Source organism: Pipra filicauda, unplaced genomic scaffold, assembly GCF_003945595.2.
Source record: "Pipra filicauda isolate LSUMZ 115617 unplaced genomic scaffold, ASM394559v2 scaffold18_size4552066_pilon, whole genome shotgun sequence".
NCBI lineage: Eukaryota > Metazoa > Chordata > Aves > Passeriformes > Pipridae > Pipra > Pipra filicauda.
In genome coordinates, this window is record NW_024104298.1 from 1,959,163 (window position 1) to 1,977,412 (window position 18,250).

The 18,250-nt window shown below is 43.0% G+C and overlaps 1 protein-coding gene across 1 annotated transcript; it reads left to right on the forward strand.

The window, feature by feature from the left end:
* Window positions 1-114: 114 nt before the first annotated feature.
* Window positions 115-17,559, forward strand: DDX3X (DEAD-box helicase 3 X-linked). The gene is made up of 17 exons (XM_027742014.2): window positions 115-275; window positions 2,220-2,277; window positions 3,229-3,279; window positions 8,367-8,490; window positions 9,680-9,820; window positions 9,904-10,003; window positions 10,562-10,697; window positions 11,098-11,183; window positions 11,758-11,856; window positions 11,932-12,092; window positions 12,257-12,401; window positions 12,511-12,655; window positions 12,966-13,147; window positions 13,239-13,356; window positions 13,719-13,875; window positions 14,582-14,709; window positions 15,027-17,559. Exons 1-17 carry the CDS (start codon window positions 231-233, stop codon window positions 15,107-15,109), a joined length of 1,959 nt encoding a protein of 652 aa, XP_027597815.1. The 5' UTR covers window positions 115-230; the 3' UTR covers window positions 15,110-17,559.
* Window positions 17,560-18,250: the final 691 nt, after the last annotated feature.

Sequence of the window (18,250 nt, forward strand, 5' to 3'; positions counted from 1 at the left end):
GAGTGAGGGGGGGCCGGGTGGGGGCGGTCGCGTGCGCGGTGAGGTCAGCGCGCGCGCAGAGCGGCGCGCGGGGGGCGGGGCCTATATAAAGGGCGGGCCGGCGGTGGGGGGGGCTCAGTCAGGGCAGCGATTCGTGGCGGAACCAGCGATATCGGCGGCAGCGACATCCCGGCCCGGCACATCCCAATTCTCGAGGCGGAGCGGGACAAGCCCGAGACCGATCTCTCGTTATGAGTCATGTGGCGGTGGAAAATGCCCTCAGTCTAGACCAGCAGGTGAGCAGAGAACCAGAGAGCGGAAAGGCCGCTCCGTTACCCGGAGAGTGCGCGTGGCGGAAGCTCCGCGGGCGGCGGTGGCGGGAGGAGGCGGTCGCGATCCCTCGCGCGGGGGCACCGCTCCTCGATCCCCGGCGGCCGCGTCGCGAGTCCCCCCCGGTAATCCCCCCTCGCCCCCCCCATCGCGGCCTGTTGTGGCGCACTCGGTCGTTGCGCAGTTCCCGCCGTGCCGAGGCCCCGCGCTGGGCCGGGCTCCCCCCGCGGCGGTGCGTTGTCCCCGCGGCCCGGGGGGCGTTGCGGGGCGTGCGGGGCCAGTCGGTGCCGCCCGGCCTGGCCCCGGCTCCGCTCGGGCCCCGCGGCCCCCGCGCCGCGCTCGGACCCGCTTTGTGTGGGAGCGCCGGGAGCAGCAGCGGCCCCCGGAGGCCGCGCCGGGAACTGCAGCGGGGGGGAGGAGGAGGAGGAAGGGGCGGTCAGTGGCCGCCATTGTGCGGGGCGGAGGAAGGGGGCACACACACACACCCACCCCACACACGGCGCTTTGTGTGACGCCCCTTCCCCGGGGTGGGGGAGCGGCGCTGGCAGCCGCCTTTGTTCGCGCTCCGGTGCTGTCGGGCCGCGGTGACGCATTTGGGCCTGGAGTCGTGTTTTTCCGCACTTTTTTTTTTTTTTTTCTTTAAATTTATATTTTTCTTTAAATTTATATTTTTCTCCCTTCTCATTCCTACGCTCCCCCTCCCCCGCCCCCCCCCGCTCCCCGTGCTGGGCGGGACCGATGGTTATCTAACCCCGCGGGGGCAGGAAGAGCCCCATCTGCCGCGGCCGGGCAGCCCTCGCCCTGCGCCGCTTCGGCGAAGTAGGTCATGGAGACGGTCCTTCCCTCCCTCTCTCCCGGCTCCCCCCCTCTTCCCCCCCGCCTCACACGTGACGGGCGCCGGCAGCAGGATTAGCTGCTCCCGCTGCGCCGGGAATCCAGCCCGCAGTGCCGCACTGAGATGGCGCCGGGGCTGCGCCAGCGCCGCCGGGACGGTGTTACCCCACACGGCGGGAATCCAGCGCCGGGAGATTCGCCCATCGCTTCTCGTGACGCTGGAGAGCCGTTTTTACCTTCTAAAGAGCCTTTGTTTTTGTTTGCTTTTAAAATAAGAATCATCCTTGACCTCCGCGTTGATGCTTCTATCAGCTGAAATGATATTTTTTTTTTGAGCGTTGGCTTTAAAGAGGGTGTTAAGAGGCCACCCGTGCGAGAATTTTTAACTGTCTGTCTCTAATAGCAGCACACGCAGCTTTGGATTCATTCATGTTGGAAGATGCTTCTGTGCGATTGGTCTTAAGTAAAATTCAGTTGTATATAAACACGCCTTATTTTTCCCCAGATAAGTTCATAATCTTGCCATGCAGCTGTAATAAGCTGGTTCTTCATCTTTACCAGTTCACTGCCTTCTAAAATGAGTCCATACTGCGCTGGACTTAAAACTTCTGACACACCAGCAGTCAACACCTTTTGGAAGACTTTACTGTGAGGGGCTTTTTTTTAAAAAAAAAAAACACAAAAAAACAAACAAAGCAAAAGTATTTTCTGAAGTAATTCTAGGAAGACATCACCTCTTATTTTGTGAGCAGTAGCTGCCTCAAACATGGAGACTGCAATCTCTTTGTAGTGTTATTGCACGTAAAAGAATACAAGTCTCTACAAGTACAGTGCCTGACTGAATTGGTATTATTTGGGCTGGAGTCCCTATAGAAAAAAAAATAGGCATTGATGTTAATCAGAATATGTTTGAGGAGTACTAACTATCAGGAGATGTAACTGGCACTGTGTAAACACATTTCTTTGCAGCCACAGTTTGTGGGAACACTGATTGCTTTTGATAAGCAAAAGGGTTTTTTTGTATCTTAGCATAGATTTGTCATATAACGTCTTGATATTTGTTTTATTTCTTATAGTTTTCTGGTCTAGACTTGAATTCCTCAGACTCTCAGAGTGAAGGAAGCTCTACAAGCAGTAAGTACATGCAAATTCTCAAGCTTACAAATACACAGTTTTAGAAATAAGGGGTTTGTAACTGTGAAAAACAAATTTTAAAGCAAAATTTACAGAGGCTGTTGGGGGAAATTAGAAAGATTGCCAGTTAAGTGTACATTGGAAACACTGCGTGTTTCAGATAGGACCGCTTCATTCAGCATGATACAGCATGTGTACATTTCTGAAATACTTGAGAGAACTTAGTGTTCCAGTTTAATCTCAGATTTTCAGTTGCCTCTAAACTGGGACTGCAGATTGTAGTTGTAATGTGGTGATCTGTCTACTCAAAACATCCAGGGGGAGTAGGAATGTTAACTCCACCGATCTTGATTCATTAAGTAGAAATTGATGTTAAAGGCTTAAGTGCTTAAAGAAGAGGGAGGGAGTCTTCCAGGAATTCACATTCAGCTTGTGCCTGGTACATTCTAATTCACTTTACTTAGCAGACAGATGCTTCTGGATTTAAATGAGGAATGCTATTCAGAGGCAAATTAGGTGTGGCTTCTGGTTTGATCTGAGCTGAACTGATGGGGATGGTGGAATTTAAGGGGAAGGACTGTCAGTGCCAGTACTTAAATGTCACAGTGAAAATCTTCAGCTGTTCAAGTATCTGGAACCAGATTAAACCTTAATGAGTTCTGGGAAGTTGGGCTTTGTAGACACTGTAACACCCATAAATGTGTGTGACTTGGTCAGAGAAATAGCAAGACATCTGTGCCTTAAAAGCAGCTGCTTAAATGAATGTGCAGTAACTTAATCTTCAGCTCTGAGAGAATGATACCAAAGTGCTGTATTAAAGGACCCTTATTCAAAGATGCTGCAAGAGGCCTCAAGGCAGATATTTTTACTAAGCAAAAGCTGTTGTTGACTAGCATTTCAAAATGTGCTAACACCACAGTCCTGTAACACTGCCTTTCTTTTGTCCTTTAGAAGGCCGATACATTCCTCCTCACTTGCGGAACAGGGAAGCTTCAAAACAGGGTATGTATCAGAAATGCAGTGGCAACACTTTTAACTGGTTCTTGGCCTTCTGAATCTGTGGGAACAGCCTGCACAGGCTCAGACAGTGCTGCTGAAGGTGATTATACAGACTGCTTGACTGTCCTGTGCAGAACATGGCAACTTGATCTTCTGCTTTCAGTGTGCTGTTCTTGGTCCCTTTGCCAGGTTATATTCTAAGCTCATGATAACTGACGAAATACTATTTATATCTCTTTAACAGTTAACCGTGGCTGAACCAAGATGGAGTGTCCCATCTTAACTTGATGAGCCATGTAATCTTGAGTGTCAGTCTGAATAGATTTTGTGAGTGCCAGTTCTTCTGCAAGTGACTGTGACTTGGAACTTGTAATCAGTTGTTTAATATGAACAAACAGCACAGTTTCACTTGGTAAATGGATCTTTTACACAAAGACATGTTGTCCTTGTTTAGCTTCCTGCAGTTTTGATGGAAGCCCCCAAGAGTACTTGCAGAAGGAAATGCAGGATGTTGTTGAAAGCAGTGCCAAGTACATGACCTATTTTGGTCACGTGTTTACACAGGGGTTTATACTGAGGAGCAGCCTTTTTATCTTCCACTTGAATCTCTAAACAGAACATGATACAGAAGAAAAATTTAATGGAAGGCTTCAGTGAAGTAAATCCTGACCTCTCTGTAAGATACTAAGAGGGCAGGTGTTGCAACACATGTTGTCATCGTGTCTGGTGACTTGTGTGGATATGAGAGAAACATTTCCTCTTAACACATAATCACATACTGGGATGAAGCAGCTAAAACACTTTCTGCAGTCCTACAACCTAAAGGATTGCTGTTTCATGGCATGGGAGGACTTGGAGCTCACCTATTTCTAAAGCAGTGAACTTTCACAGATTCTTTTCAATACTGCAAGAGGACAACTTCCCTTTGGAGTGGGTGGGAGGGTAATACTGAAAAAACTGCTGATAAATCCCACAGTGCTTCTGAAGCTATGTTCCTTTAAATCAGACTAGATGAAAAATGCTTCATTCTAGTCTTACACCATTTGAAGAAACAGATCAGTCTGTTTTTGTCTTGCTTTTGTATGTGCCCAAGCTAGTGGGTTTTTTCAGTGTTTAGAGGTTTTTTTTTTTATTATGTATAAGAAGCATGGCCTGAAGCATCAAATGATGGTACAGCCTTTTGCGAGAGCTGAATGTTTTGGGAAAAGTAAAGAGAATGGTGGGCAACAAATTCAGTGCTCTTGAAGTTCCCAATCACATTGACCTCGAATCCAACCAGTCTTTGAAGAAACTGACTGATAAAGCCCAGAGGAATGTGCAGTTTCTCAAAAGGAGGAAACAGCTTTAAGCTGGTTTGTGAATATTTGCTGTCATATAGATTTCTTTTCCTTATGTGGTGATTTGTACCAAACTCGAGTTTTGTGGATATTAGTTAATTTTGAGTTCCTATCGTGACCTGTTCTGTATAGGTCTGTTAATGTCACTTCTTATGTGCAAGACCAGAGTTCAGATACTGAATTGTATTGTGTGGTCATGGGGGCCACATGAAGTCCCACTCTGGGGACTTCAGACTTCACCCTTGCAAAAATGTAAACAAGTCACGAGGCTTATATTTGACATGTGGCTTGTTCAGTTAATAAAACTTTGACTGCCAACTTTCCTTGGTAAAGGATGAAAAATTGCCTTTAAACCTGGTTGAGCGCTGTATCGCTGACCTCATGACAAGGTTTGTGATTGCTGAATGGAAAAACTGCAGTTCCAGTTCAGGCCCCTATTGGAAGCAAAGAGAGCATCATAAGTTGGGGGTTGTAAAGCTGAGCTATTTTGTAGAGTGGGTTGAAGTCTGTTACACAGTTGTACTTTGGTAAAAGTAATGTTTGCTTCTGTTATTTACACTGAATCAAGGATGGTGTTCTTAGGCTGCATCAAAGCTGTTCTGTATTTTGGCTGCTCCTTGGAATTTTTAACAACAGATTTTTCAAAATGTAGACATTACAAGCCAGAGGCAAAAAACCGCTTGTGTGATAGTTTGGCTGTACAACAAACTCTTGATGCAGCCTTACAAGGGTAGTAACCTGATAAAATTTTTATTGATACAAAAGTTAAACTACTTTAATATTAGTGCTTATAATACTGCTACTACAGCAGAACTGTATTTCAGTAATCCAGTACAGTTGTCTTGCTCACATACCACAACTGTACATACTTCTGTGAAAGTGTTAAATAACTACTACTGCGTTCAAAACTTCAAAAAAAAGTTTCTTTCCTGTGTGGTGATGTTTACACATGCTCTGCAAACAAAGAGTGTGTGCACATGGGGTTCTCACTTTGCTCTGTAGCTGATGATGGGATCGTAACTCACAGGCACAATTGAAGTTGCACAATGGCCTTACTCACATTTAAATAGGAAGTTGCTTAAGGCAGTGGACTTAAAAAAGTAGCTGTAGTTTGTGTTCAGGAAGAGCAGAACATCTTTGTGATTCCAGTAGGTATTGACAAAAAGAGCTTTCTTCAGCTGACTCCTTCCATTCACCTGCAGATCTGACCATTTCTAACACTAATCTGTTGGCTTTGTAAATGGGGAACAAGGCAGTACAGAACTGCAGGAAGTAACAGTCTGCATAAAAATAATGTCCTTAGGTTATGTAATGGCGTTTTTCAGCTGTTGAAACTCAATATGCAGGGCTGCCTGGTCTACAGTGTCTTGCTTCCATGAGCTCAACTTGATACCAGTAAAGCTTGTTGTCGTGTTATTTTTCTGTTAAACTTCCTGGAAGCTGCTCTTGGATATTTAAAGTCTAATCTGATCTATAGCAGATCAGAGAGTAGATGTTGGAACTCATCTTAAAGGTCTCATGCAACCTGAAGTATTCTATGACTCTGTTTCTCCCAGTTTCAAAAAACTGACGATTGGCTGCTGCACGTGGAAGCTTTTCAAGTCAGCTGGCAGTAACTTGTGTTAGAGCGTTAGGAAATAAGAATTAAAATGCTGGTTGAGGGAGAAGCATTGACAACTGTAACATTGTTCATAAGCGTAAGAACTACAAAATTGCTCTGAAAGTTGATGAACTTAGTGAATTCCAAACTTAACCCCTTTGGTGAGAATTATGTGGTGGATGGAATTATACGGGTTTTTACTTACAAAAGAAAAAAGCCTTGACATTTTTAGGAATTTTCTGATGATTCTTGCATGGTCTTGTAATCATTCTCTTCGCTTTACAGCGATGTCTGTCACAGGCATTTACGTCTGATTTTTACGTCTTAGGGCATCTACGTCTGATTTTAGTTTGCCACGTGGTGTTCTAAATCCTGACTCTGTGTTCTGCCAGCCAGTTACTTAGAATTGACTTGTATGGCCTGGACCTCTTCTATGCTGATGGGAATGCCAATCTAAAAGGTGAACTGGTAAAGCAGGGAGTATATATTTATTTGGTCTAAAAGTTGCTGCACTACCTTAAAGAAAACTGTGACAAGGTGCCAGCTTCAGAAATGGGTGCAGTAACAAGCTGGGCGAGTAAGCTTACTTTGAAGGCTCTTTGGAGTATAAAATTTTCACTCCTTTTTGGAACTTTTGGCTTGGTAGATGATCTTTAGTACAGGGTCAGCCCAGTTTTTTCACTTTTGAGAAATTAGATATGTATATTGCTGAAGATGGCTCTGTCAGTTCTACTGCTGCTGGATCTCTTGGCAGGATGACATACCCTGACATACCCCAACATTTGTAGTGTGGTTTGAAAGTTACTACTAATAAAGGGATTCAGATGCCTTCTAAACTAAAATAACTTTCTTGAGTGTTTAAGAAGTGATTATGGTATTCCTGATGTTCTGTCAGTAGTCTCTCTGTGTGAAGTTAATAATAATAGATTATTTTTGCTGTCTGTTTCAGTTATCCAGACAAATTAATTACAGTTATCACACTTGTTTTTAAAAGTTCTGTTGTGACCAGTGTATTTCTGGATTCTGGGGAGTAGAACTTCTTGTTTTTTAAAAAAGTGGGGGGAAGAGAAATAAAACTCTAAATTTTCGAGAACATCTGAAAAAGTAGGGTAATTGTGGTAGCAGAGCTTTTTTCCAAGAGACTGGGGTCTAGAACAGCCCCTTTCTTTGGAATAATTTTGTTTTGTGGTTGCTTTTATTGTCTGATGAATAGGTCTTGACTGGTTTTTTGTTGTGGAGCTGGCAAAGCATGTGCACTTACAGGGGTGACATTATTTGTTTATCTGTTCCATTATTTCGCTTGCTCTCTGGTGGAATCCTGTAGCTGAGACTGGTTGGGTCATGTTTTCAAACTTGGGAAGGTTGGACCTCTGAAACAGAATTTGTAATTTTTTAGTCCAATATCAGAGTGGTGTTTAATGATTCCTGTTTCTGCTGCCTCACAGCCCCTTGTAGCTGAATAAAGGGGAGGCTTTTTACTTAATGGTGTTGGCAAACAGAAGTTCTTTGTATTGTTTCTGTGAGTTAACATAACTAAGTAGGCACCTTCTGTGGGCAGGTGTAAAAATGCTGTGGAAAGGCGAGTGTGGTTAATTTGTTGTGAAGAGCTCCATATGCCTTATTTACACATGGGGCTGTTACTTTGTTTTACTCTGTGTAGATCATATTGCTTTGTGTACTTACAGTGCGAGAAAACATTGTAACTTCTGACGTGTTTCTAATGCAGGGGTAATATCATTTGTTGATCTCCACTGGGGCCTTGTTAACCTCCAAAAATTAGAGACATACTCAAGAATTTCTGTTGCCTAGAGAATGTACATGAGGCTTGGCAAGACTTAGTGCCTTAATTTTTCTTCTGATACCCATTTTGCCCGGAGTAGGCAAATTAATTACTGGTACTAAGGCATGTGCAAGTTTTTAAAAAAACAAACATACTTGTCCATGAGTGAAGGACTTTCAACAAGTTCTAATGGGTGATGAGAAACGCTTAGTCCCTCGTTGAGTAAGTCTTAACATCCATACCCCATAACTTCCCTTTTTGAAGGACTTCAGTCCTGTAGAGCTTCCATTGAAGATGTCCTGGACAGAACTTGTATTTTCTCATAAAAGCCTGGTCTGTGTAATGTGTGGCTAAAATAATCTTTCCCTTGTAGGGTTTGACAGTGGTGGCTGGAGTTCCAGACGGGACAAGGATGCGTACAGCAGCTTCGGAGCACGGTCCGACCGCGACGCAAAGTCAAGCTTCTTTGACCGTGGGACTGGATCAAGAGGAGGAAGGCAAGTACTTCTGTGTCTGCGTGGTGCATAGGAAGTCTCTCTCAGTTCTAGTGCTGCACATGTTATCTTGGTGTCAAAATTAGAGTCTAGGTGTGAATAACATGATAAGGTAGGAGGAGCCTGGGAGGGGAGGCGATAGGGAGAGAACCTTGCCTTTAAAGCTACATGATTTCAAAGATGGGCAACTTGCATGTGTTGAAAAATGTGCCCTGTAGTCTGCCACCAGCCACTCAGTGCAGCTGTAGAGACCGGCTGACTTCAGCATTTCACCAGAAAAGTTCCAGGTGGGTGGCTACTTCCAAAAAAGAGCTGTTGGGAGCACCACAAGACAACATCAAAATGGATTTTAATTTTTTTTATTTTAATTTCAGTATTTTTTTCTTGTTTAAAAAGTGTAGTTAATAAAACTGGGTGAGACTCTTGCAGGTTCTCTGCCTTACTTGATCAGTCTTACACACATCATGCGTTGTATGCACAAGTGTGGTGAGAGTGACCTTTATCGACTAGTAAAGCTGACGTTAGTCCTGTATCCAGAATTTTCTCAAACATGGTTTACCAGGCCTAAAACTAAACAGTTGAGGTAAGGACTTCTTCCACCTTCTTTCCGAGTCAGTAATACAGGTGAGCTCCCTCTTTATGGAATAATTATGTGACGTATAATTGAGGTATTTGGTCACATGTGTGGTGGGGGAATAAAGGAACAAATTGCAGCACTTAAAGGTTTTGTCTGGACATGGGAGACCTGTGTAAAATGAGGCAGAGGAAGGGGTGGGGGGAGTTCGAAATAATGCTTCTCAGGAGGTTTAAACAGAGCTCCCTGAAAAAGAAAATGTCAAGGACTGAGCAACTTGGCATTGCAGCTCTACTGGCAGATGATTGTTTGCATTGTTATGCTTAACCAAATAAAACTGGTGATAACAAGGTTCACTGTGTTAAGCCAAACTGAGCCCTGAAGTCACAACAAACTCTCCTGTCTGGCACAGAATAACATGACCTAGTCTGATGGCTGGGACTAATTTCTGTTCTTAGGTCAAGAAGCAAGCACAGATAGTGTGATGACTGAGTTGTTCCCCGGTGGTGTGTGTAATACACAGAGCATACGCTGCTGCATTGTTACAGCTTTGATTTTTGCATGTTGAAAAACCCCTGATGCCTGGGAATGGTGGCCTGATACTGTTGCTGTGTTTAGATATGAAGAGCGAGGCAGAGGGGGTGACTATGATCGGAGCGGCTTTGGAAGATTTGACCGCGGTGGGAACAGCCGCTGGTGTGACAAATCAGATGAAGATGACTGGTCAAAGCCTCTGCCCCCAAGTGAACGCCTGGAGCAGTAAGTAATGGAATAGCATAAATTCATGTGGCAGGGCCGTTGCATAATTCTAGCAAGTAAAATGCTGTCTCCTCTGTTTTTAGGGAGCTCTTTTCAGGAAGCAATACTGGCATTAACTTTGAGAAATATGATGATATTCCTGTTGAAGCAACAGGCAGCAACTGTCCTCCACATATTGAGAGCGTAAGTTTTCTTAAAATCTCTTTTGTTACTGTATAATAGTGACTGTTTTGCACGTGAAACTTGATTTCTTGCTGTCTGGAGTTTATGGAGGAAAGGAAACGCTGTCCTGCTTTCCTGCAGCTAAGCTGTTTTGCAGAGGAGGGTTGTATATGATGAGCTAAGTTGTGGGAGAAGCTGTGGAAGCTTTTTCAGTTAACACTTGCAGCTTACTTTGTGACTTGTCCTTAAACAGGGAACCTGTGAAGAAGTAGAAGTGCTTGGAGGTGCTGCTTTGCGAGCAACTGCTAAAGCATAGGCACTGTTTTGCGCTAAGCATAGTGTGCTAGTGTAGTCTGCCTTTCAGGCTTGGCTAGCTTTTTAAGAATTGCTTAGAAGGCTGGACTAAGTATCTATGTAAGTCTCAGTAACCAGCTTTTGAGTATCTGTGAACTTCATAGGCAAGTTCTATAGGAAGAGCTGAAACAAAAACTACCTTATAAATGATTTCTTAAGTTGAAAAATATGTTACATGGTGACTGCAGGGAAGGATCCTGATCTTACTCATTTTAAATCTTACAGTTCAGTGATGTTGACATGGGAGAAATTATAATGGGAAACATCGAGCTCACACGCTACACCCGTCCTACCCCAGTCCAAAAACATGCAATACCTATTATTAAAGAGAAGAGAGACTTAATGGCCTGTGCTCAGACAGGTAAGTTGGTAGCTCCTTGCTGCTTAGTCTCAGTAGGAGTGGGGTCTTGTATTGCTGCAGGTAAGAGGTCTGTACAGTAGTACAGCCTCCTGTTCAGTGTACAGTGACATACCTGCAGTGTTGGAAGCTTTAGAGTCTTGCATCTGCTTTAGATGTGACTTGACTGGGTTTACTGTGTTTGTCCTGAGAGAAATGTTCATGTCTTGAACCACATTCCCTTCAGGGTTTTTGCTGAGTGATAAGTCTTTTGTAGTTAACCTCTGCTGGCTGAGGGGTGCACTCCAGTGGTGTAGGTAGTATCCATACACTAGTGCAGATATTACGGGTAATATGCTATTGATAAAGGATTTGTGCTATATTTGACAGTAACTCCTAATAATACTGATTTGTGTTCCGTTAGGGTCTGGGAAAACAGCTGCATTTCTTCTACCAATACTGAGCCAGATATATGCAGATGGTCCAGGTGATGCCTTGAGAGCGATGAAGGCAAGTATTCAAAATACCCAGTCCTGGAAAAGCTGTGTGACCAGTGTGTACTTTTGTTCTGTGTGCTGATGTTTGCTACCGAACACAAAAGGTGGTCTTAAATGTCATAATCACTGGAAATGATAGGCAAGCTTCTCAACTTCTAGAAGAATTTAGGTGTTTCCCTTAAAAAGTACAGGCTGTGGATTGCTTTTTTTCCTACCTAAAGAGTTGATATTCACAACTCTCAAGAAAATTTTTTTTTTGTCTTTGTTGCATAAGCTTAAAAGACACTTCCCTTGCTTCAGGGTAGGAAGTAACAGGTTTTATGGCTATTGTTTCTCTGCTACTCAAGTTTGGGATCACAGTGCAGGTTGTGGATACCAGGGTTGTGCAGCTGTTGCTGTACTGACCCGCAGCTGTACCTTGGGTATTGTAGTAGGGCCATCTTCAGATGCAGTGCTTAAGTTGACTCTCCATCATGCCTTTTCTTTCTCAAGGCAGACTTGGTGACCTGTCTTTAATATTGCCTGTAGTAGCTGTTTTCTTTCCCCCTGTGTTTGGGGTACTCATTCCAAGTATTTTTTTCCTTCAGGAGAACGGAAGGTATGGCCGCCGTAAGCAATATCCAATCTCACTGGTCTTGGCTCCCACTAGAGAACTGGCTGTGCAGATCTATGAGGAAGCCAGAAAGGTATATCTTGGAGCTCGTCATTAGAACATAGCTTAAGTAGAGTTTTCCTTGGAGCTAATTTACTTTGTTTTGTAGTTCGCATACCGCTCCAGAGTTCGCCCCTGTGTTGTGTACGGTGGTGCAGACATTGGTCAGCAGATCCGTGACTTGGAACGTGGCTGTCACTTGCTTGTAGCAACTCCAGGACGACTGGTTGATATGATGGAGAGGGGAAAGATTGGGCTGGATTTCTGCAAGTAAGTGTTGCTTTTCTGTAAGATGAATGACTTGAAGAAAGGTCTAGTTAAGGACCTTAAGTTGTAGCTTTTGGATTGTCTAGTTGAGGACTGGTAACCAGTACAGACACTAGACCATAGCTTACAGAAAAAGTTCTGAAGAAGCTTTTTTTATTGCTCTGTAGGTACCTAGTGCTTGATGAAGCTGACAGAATGCTTGACATGGGGTTTGAACCTCAAATTCGTCGAATTGTTGAACAAGACACTATGCCACCAAAGGGGGTTCGCCATACCATGATGTTCAGTGCTACTTTCCCCAAGGAAATCCAGGTACTGTACATGAGTTTACATACTTCAAAAGTTCATAAGGCCAAACTGATTTCTACTCTGGAAGGGAGGCAGTGTACTGATTTGATTTTTGTTTCCTTCCCTTTTTTAGATGCTTGCTCGTGACTTCCTTGATGAATACATCTTCCTGGCTGTTGGCAGAGTAGGTTCTACATCTGAGAACATCACACAGAAAGTAGTGTGGGTGGAAGAGTCAGACAAACGATCATTTCTGCTTGACCTGCTAAATGCCACAGGTAAAGGCCAACTTCAGAAAAGCGAATAAGGCAAAATTCAGATGAGGCAAATCTAATCACTCAAGTAATAACTTCTGTTGATTAGATGAATGAAAGGATATTTCCTTAACAGCCAGTGAATGTATTACACTGGCTAAATGCCAGCATTGAGTTGACGTAAGCATATCTTAGTAAAAAATGAGGAGGGACATCCTCAGTGACTTCACCTCAAAATAAGTGAGCAGAGAATTGAAACTGCCTGTTACCAGTTGGTGGAGCCAAGTATTTGTGCCCATTTTCTTCTGCTAACCTGTGCTTTAACTGTTGTTAGGCAAAGATTCCTTGACTCTGGTGTTCGTGGAAACTAAAAAGGGGGCAGATGCTCTTGAGGACTTCCTGTACCATGAAGGATATGCCTGTACAAGTATTCACGGAGACCGTTCCCAGAGAGACAGAGAGGAAGCGCTGCACCAGTTCCGCTCCGGCAAGAGCCCCATTCTTGTTGCCACAGCAGTAAGTGAAATGTACAAAACCTGAGCATGGAAGCCTATTAACTTGGCCTGTGGAATTTTACTAAGACTTTATTTAATCCTTTAACCACTAGGTAGCAGCAAGAGGACTGGATATCTCAAATGTAAAGCATGTCATAAACTTTGACTTGCCAAGCGACATTGAGGAGTATGTACATCGTATTGGTCGTACAGGCCGTGTAGGAAACCTTGGTAAGTATGACCTAGAATTTTCATAGCAGAGTTGACAGGTGTAATAACATTGGCTAAGTAGCAAATTTCCACTAACTTTATGAGAGAAGCCCATGTGCTGCTTTCTGTGAGCAAAAGCTGGTTACTGGTGTCTAGCCAGTGTGGGAAGTAACCAATACCTTTGGTGGTGTTCTTATTGTCATTAAAAGGCTCTCATGCCATGTGTAAGACTGGTGTGTTCTGTGTCTGTCAGTAAGCAGTCAGGGGTTTGTGAGTAGCTGTGGTGTTCTCAGACTTGGCTGTAAGGAAGTGGAGTGTGGAATGGGTTTAAGTGCTGCAGTGTACTTGCATTCTGTGTAGCTAAAACTGAATGTTCACTTCAGGTCTTGCCACCTCATTCTTCAATGAGAGGAACATAAACATTACAAAGGACTTGCTTGATCTTCTTGTGGAGGCTAAGCAAGAAGTGCCATCTTGGCTGGAGAACATGGCTTATGAACAGCATCACAAAGGAGGAGGCAGCCGTGGGCGATCTAAGAGGTAACGGGCACAAGTCTGGCTAAAGGTGTCTACTTGATCTATTGTGAAAGACAGCTCTGTGACTTGTTTTCAGTCTAAAAATATAGCTAGAGGAAGACAAACTAGTGCAGTATAAACTGAGTTAAGTGCCTGTGAAGGTGACAGCTGGATGTCTGTCTGGTTTTGTTCTATCATAAGTTAACCCATAAGACTTCTCTCTTAAGCAGGCAACCAGATACAGCTGAGGTAGAATGATGTTAGCAAAAATTCCTTTAGAACTTTGTGAAAGCACTTACAAAACACATGCAGAGACATACCTTAAGCAGCTGTTTTGATATTTAGGAGCAGGTGAAACAAAACAGGAAAGTCATGCTTTTCTACCGTATGAGAGATGGACATAAATGGATCACATAAACACTAAGATAGGGTTGGACATTCTGTGGCACAGAGATTGCATTGAATGAAACATTACCAGAACCCTACAAATTAATTCTTAGTGTAACGTGGCAAGTTCAACATGATGCTGCTTGAACAGTAAATTTTTGTTTGCTGTCCTGAGTGCCCTTTCCGGGTTAGCACTGGGATGTGTATGAAGTGTGCTGAGCTCAACATTGGTACTGGCTGTTGGTAATCAGAGTTAAGAAACTGAGTACATGAATCTCAATGTGTGCAGTGCTTAAAATGCCACTTGCTTCACTCAAATGTGTGTGTGTGTTCCCCTCTGCAGCAGCCGATTCAGCGGAGGGTTTGGTGCCAGGGACTACCGAACGAGCAGCGGTTTTGGCAGCAGCAGCTCCAGCAGCAGCCGATCGACCAGCAGCCGCAGCGGGGGAAGTGGCAGCAGAGGGTTTGGAGGTAAGAGAAACTGGGCACGCAGTGTGGAGATCTAAAATGCTTGCTGGAGTAAAGCTGCTGGAAGTAATGTTTAAGTACAAGGTCATCTGGTGGCTGTTATGCAAAGTCTCAGCATCATCCTTAGGTCTAGGCCAGTGCAAGTTACCTGACTGATCGGTTTGGTGCTACCTACCTTACCAGCATTTTAGTTTAATGTGCGTTTGACAGTACTTCTGGGTGGGTTTCTTGGATAGACAGTAGATATCTGGGCTGTTTTCTTGTGAAGGTACAAGTCTTCAGCAAGTTAATTAAGCATCACTTTCTCTTGCCTTTCATAGGTGGTGGTTATGGAGGCTTCTACAACAGTGATGGATATGGAGGAAACTATAACTCCCAGGGGGTGGACTGGTGGGGCAACTGATCTGCTTGCAGCAGATACTCCACCAAACAAGCTAATATGGAAACCACATGTAACTTAGCCAGACTATACCTTGTGTAGCTTCAAGAACTCGCAGTACATTACCAGCTGTGATTCTCCACTGAAATTTTTTTTAAGGGAGCTCAAGGTCACAAGATGGAAATAAAGGAACAAGTAGCCCTATCTTGAAGGTGGTTTTGAAGACTTTTATTGCTGTAGTCAGGATTAACTCCCCTCCCACCCATCCCCACCCAGAAACTGCATTTATGATTTTGTGACTGAGGATCATTTGTTTGTTAATGTACTGTGCCTTTAACTTTAGACAACTTTTATTTTGATGTCCTGTTGGCTCAGTAATGCTCAAGATATCAATTGTTTTGACAAAATAATAAAAATTACTGAACTTGGGCTAAAATCAAACCTTGGCACACAGGTGTGATACAACTTAAACAGGAATCACTGATTCATCCATAATATTACAAAGAAAAACTTATGCGGTAGCCTGCATTAGGGCTTTTGGTATCTGCAGATTTGAAAAATAAAACATCTTGAAGCATATCAATGCAATTAGTTTCTAATGTGGCAAAACTGTACTAAGTTAAAGTTCTGATTTGCTCACTCTATCCTGGATAGGTACTTAGAACCTGATAGCCTTTAATAAGCCATTCCAGTCATGATGAGATGATGTATGGATACATGCATACATTAAAAGCACTGTTTTTGAAGTTAATGCAAGTAAATACAGCAATTCCTTTTTCAATATTTAGGCAGATCATTAATGTGAGCTAGCCAAATGTGGGCAGAACATTACAGGGAATGTTTAAAGGTCTGATAACTTGAAATAGTTTTTAGGAGAATTCATCTATTTAGACTTTTTAAAAATGCCTGCCATAGGAAATTGAAATGGTAGAATGGCTGACCATGGCAGTGATTGGTCCTCCTTAAGGGCCTGACTGAATTTTTGGTCTAATAACGCATGCTAGTGTTGATGTTTTTTGGTCAAGAGGGTATGAACAGGAAGAATTATGCAGCAGGCTTTATTTTAATGCAGATTCACATTACTCTGTTCAAGCTGCGTGGAGATGTTAAACTGGCTTACTGTAGACTTTGTAAAATGGCTCCAGAAGAGTAACAAACAAACCTGAGATCACAGAGGTTGGAAATGTACATAAACTGCACAAGGTTTCAATTCTGCTATTAAAGTGCAGTTTTAGTCAGTTTTAGTTGCATAGGTTTCCATTGTATTTATAGTCTGTTTATGCTAAATCTGGCCAAAGATAAGTATTGTCCACCAGAAAAATGCCTCTGCCACTTGGAATTTCTGTGCTAACTTTGCGGCCAGAGCATTTAACAACTAATCTACAGTGGCATAGGAAAATGGCAAAAATCTCCTAAAGTGCAATAGATTTTTTCAAGTGTATTGTGCCTTGTTCTAAAACTTTTATTAAGTAGGTGCACTTGACAGTATTGAGGTCATTTGTTATGGTGCTATTTCAAGTCTAGGTTTAGGCCCTTGTACATTTTGCCCATAACTTTTTACAAAATACTTCTTTTATTGCACATTCAGAGAATTTTATATATGTCTTGTGTGCGTGTCCTTAACTTCCAATCTTATTTTGTCTCTTGGAGATTGAACGCAGCTTGTTTAAGGAGAAGGAAATAGATTCTAAAACTTATTTGGGACCATGGGAATGATAGCTGGGAAGAAAACTATTTGCACACGACAGATTTCTAGATACTTTTTGCTGCTAGTTTTGTGTAATATTTATTGAACATTTTTGACAAATATTTATTTTTGTAAGCCTAAAAGTGATTCTTTGAAAGTTTAAAGAAACTTGACCAAAAGACAGTACAAAAACACTGGCACTTGAATGTTGAATGTCACCGTATGCGTGAAATTATATATTTCGGGGTAGTGTGAGCTTTTAATGTTTAAGTCATATTAAACTCTTAAGTCAAATTAAGCAGACCCGGCATTGGCAGTATAGCCATAACTTTCTGATAGTAAAACAAAAATTGGCAACTTAAAATTAAACATGCCAAGGTTTTGATACACTTGTCTTAAGATATTTATGAAACACTTCTAAACACTGATGTGAAGTGTCCAGATTCTCAGATGTTTGTTGCGTGAGTTTTGTTTAGTTGTGTGTTTTTTTTTTTCAGTGAATGTCTGGCACATTGCAATCCTCAAACATGTGGTTATCTTTGTTGTATTGGCATAATCAGTGACTTGTGCATTTTAGCAAGTTTTATCAGCCAGCAATATTTTCAGTTCAGATACAAGGATTCAAAACAATATGCAAGAATGGATTTAAACTTGCTGAATGTGAAAATTGAACTTCAAGTCACTGTAGGTTTAGAATTGCTTATTGTATTAGTTTAGATGCTAGCACTGCATGTGCTGTGCATATTCTTGATTTTATTAAAATAAAAAAGTTGAACTGCACAGTCTACTCATTTGTGAAGCGTCACTCCTGGTTTATGAGATCTGTAGCCCCAGCAGTCCCATTCCCGTGCAGCTCTGGAAGCAGGTGACTCTAGTGTGGTGCACGTCAGCGTGGTGGCAGATGGCAGCTCAGGGTTGGAGCTGAAATACCAGCCCAAAATAACCTGGGTCCCGCAGTGCTGGGTGGTTGTGTGAGTTGAGGTGCCAGCAGAACAGAGGTGGGACAGACAAGGAGACAACCTCCTGTTTTTTCCTACCGAGTTTGGCTGTAACAACTTAAAATCTCTGTGACCTCACACTCAGGCTTGATCCCTCAGCTGTTCAAGGTTAAGGACTTCATCTCACAGTTGTCCCTCTGAATTGCACACAGGTGCCCTGTGGTAGTAGTAGGGAGCTGTAATTTTTGATGTCATTCCTGTTCATTGTTGCTAGGTGTTGAAAAGCTGGAATGAGGTTAAGTATTGGAATATCCAAGGGAATACAGTGGAAGGAATAAACTCGGATGTTTCCAGTAGCTTTGAAGTGAGACAAATCTTCATTTGGGCGAAAGTGATTTAGAAAGAACATGGGTTTCAAGTTAGGTGCTGAAATGGCTGTAGAAACTGGTGATTTCCTGGTAAGTAAGGGAGAGGTGGTGGAAAAAGTGATGCCTGGGAACTCTGATCCACAGAAGTGTGATACAGATGCGTGGTATGGGC

What these genes read in the sequence shown, in the direction of transcription:
- DDX3X (XM_027742014.2), top strand. Translation starts at nt 231, where the DNA reads ATGAGTCATGTGGCGGTGGAAAATGCCCTCAGTCTAGACCAGCAG. An exon ending in CCCTCAGTCTAGACCAGCAG is followed by an intron (nt 276 to 2,219) that starts GTGAGCAGAGAA and finishes TATTTCTTATAG; the next exon opens with TTTTCTGGTCTAGACTTGAA. An exon ending in ATTGGGCTGGATTTCTGCAA is followed by an intron (nt 12,093 to 12,256) that starts GTAAGTGTTGCT and finishes ATTGCTCTGTAG; the next exon opens with GTACCTAGTGCTTGATGAAG.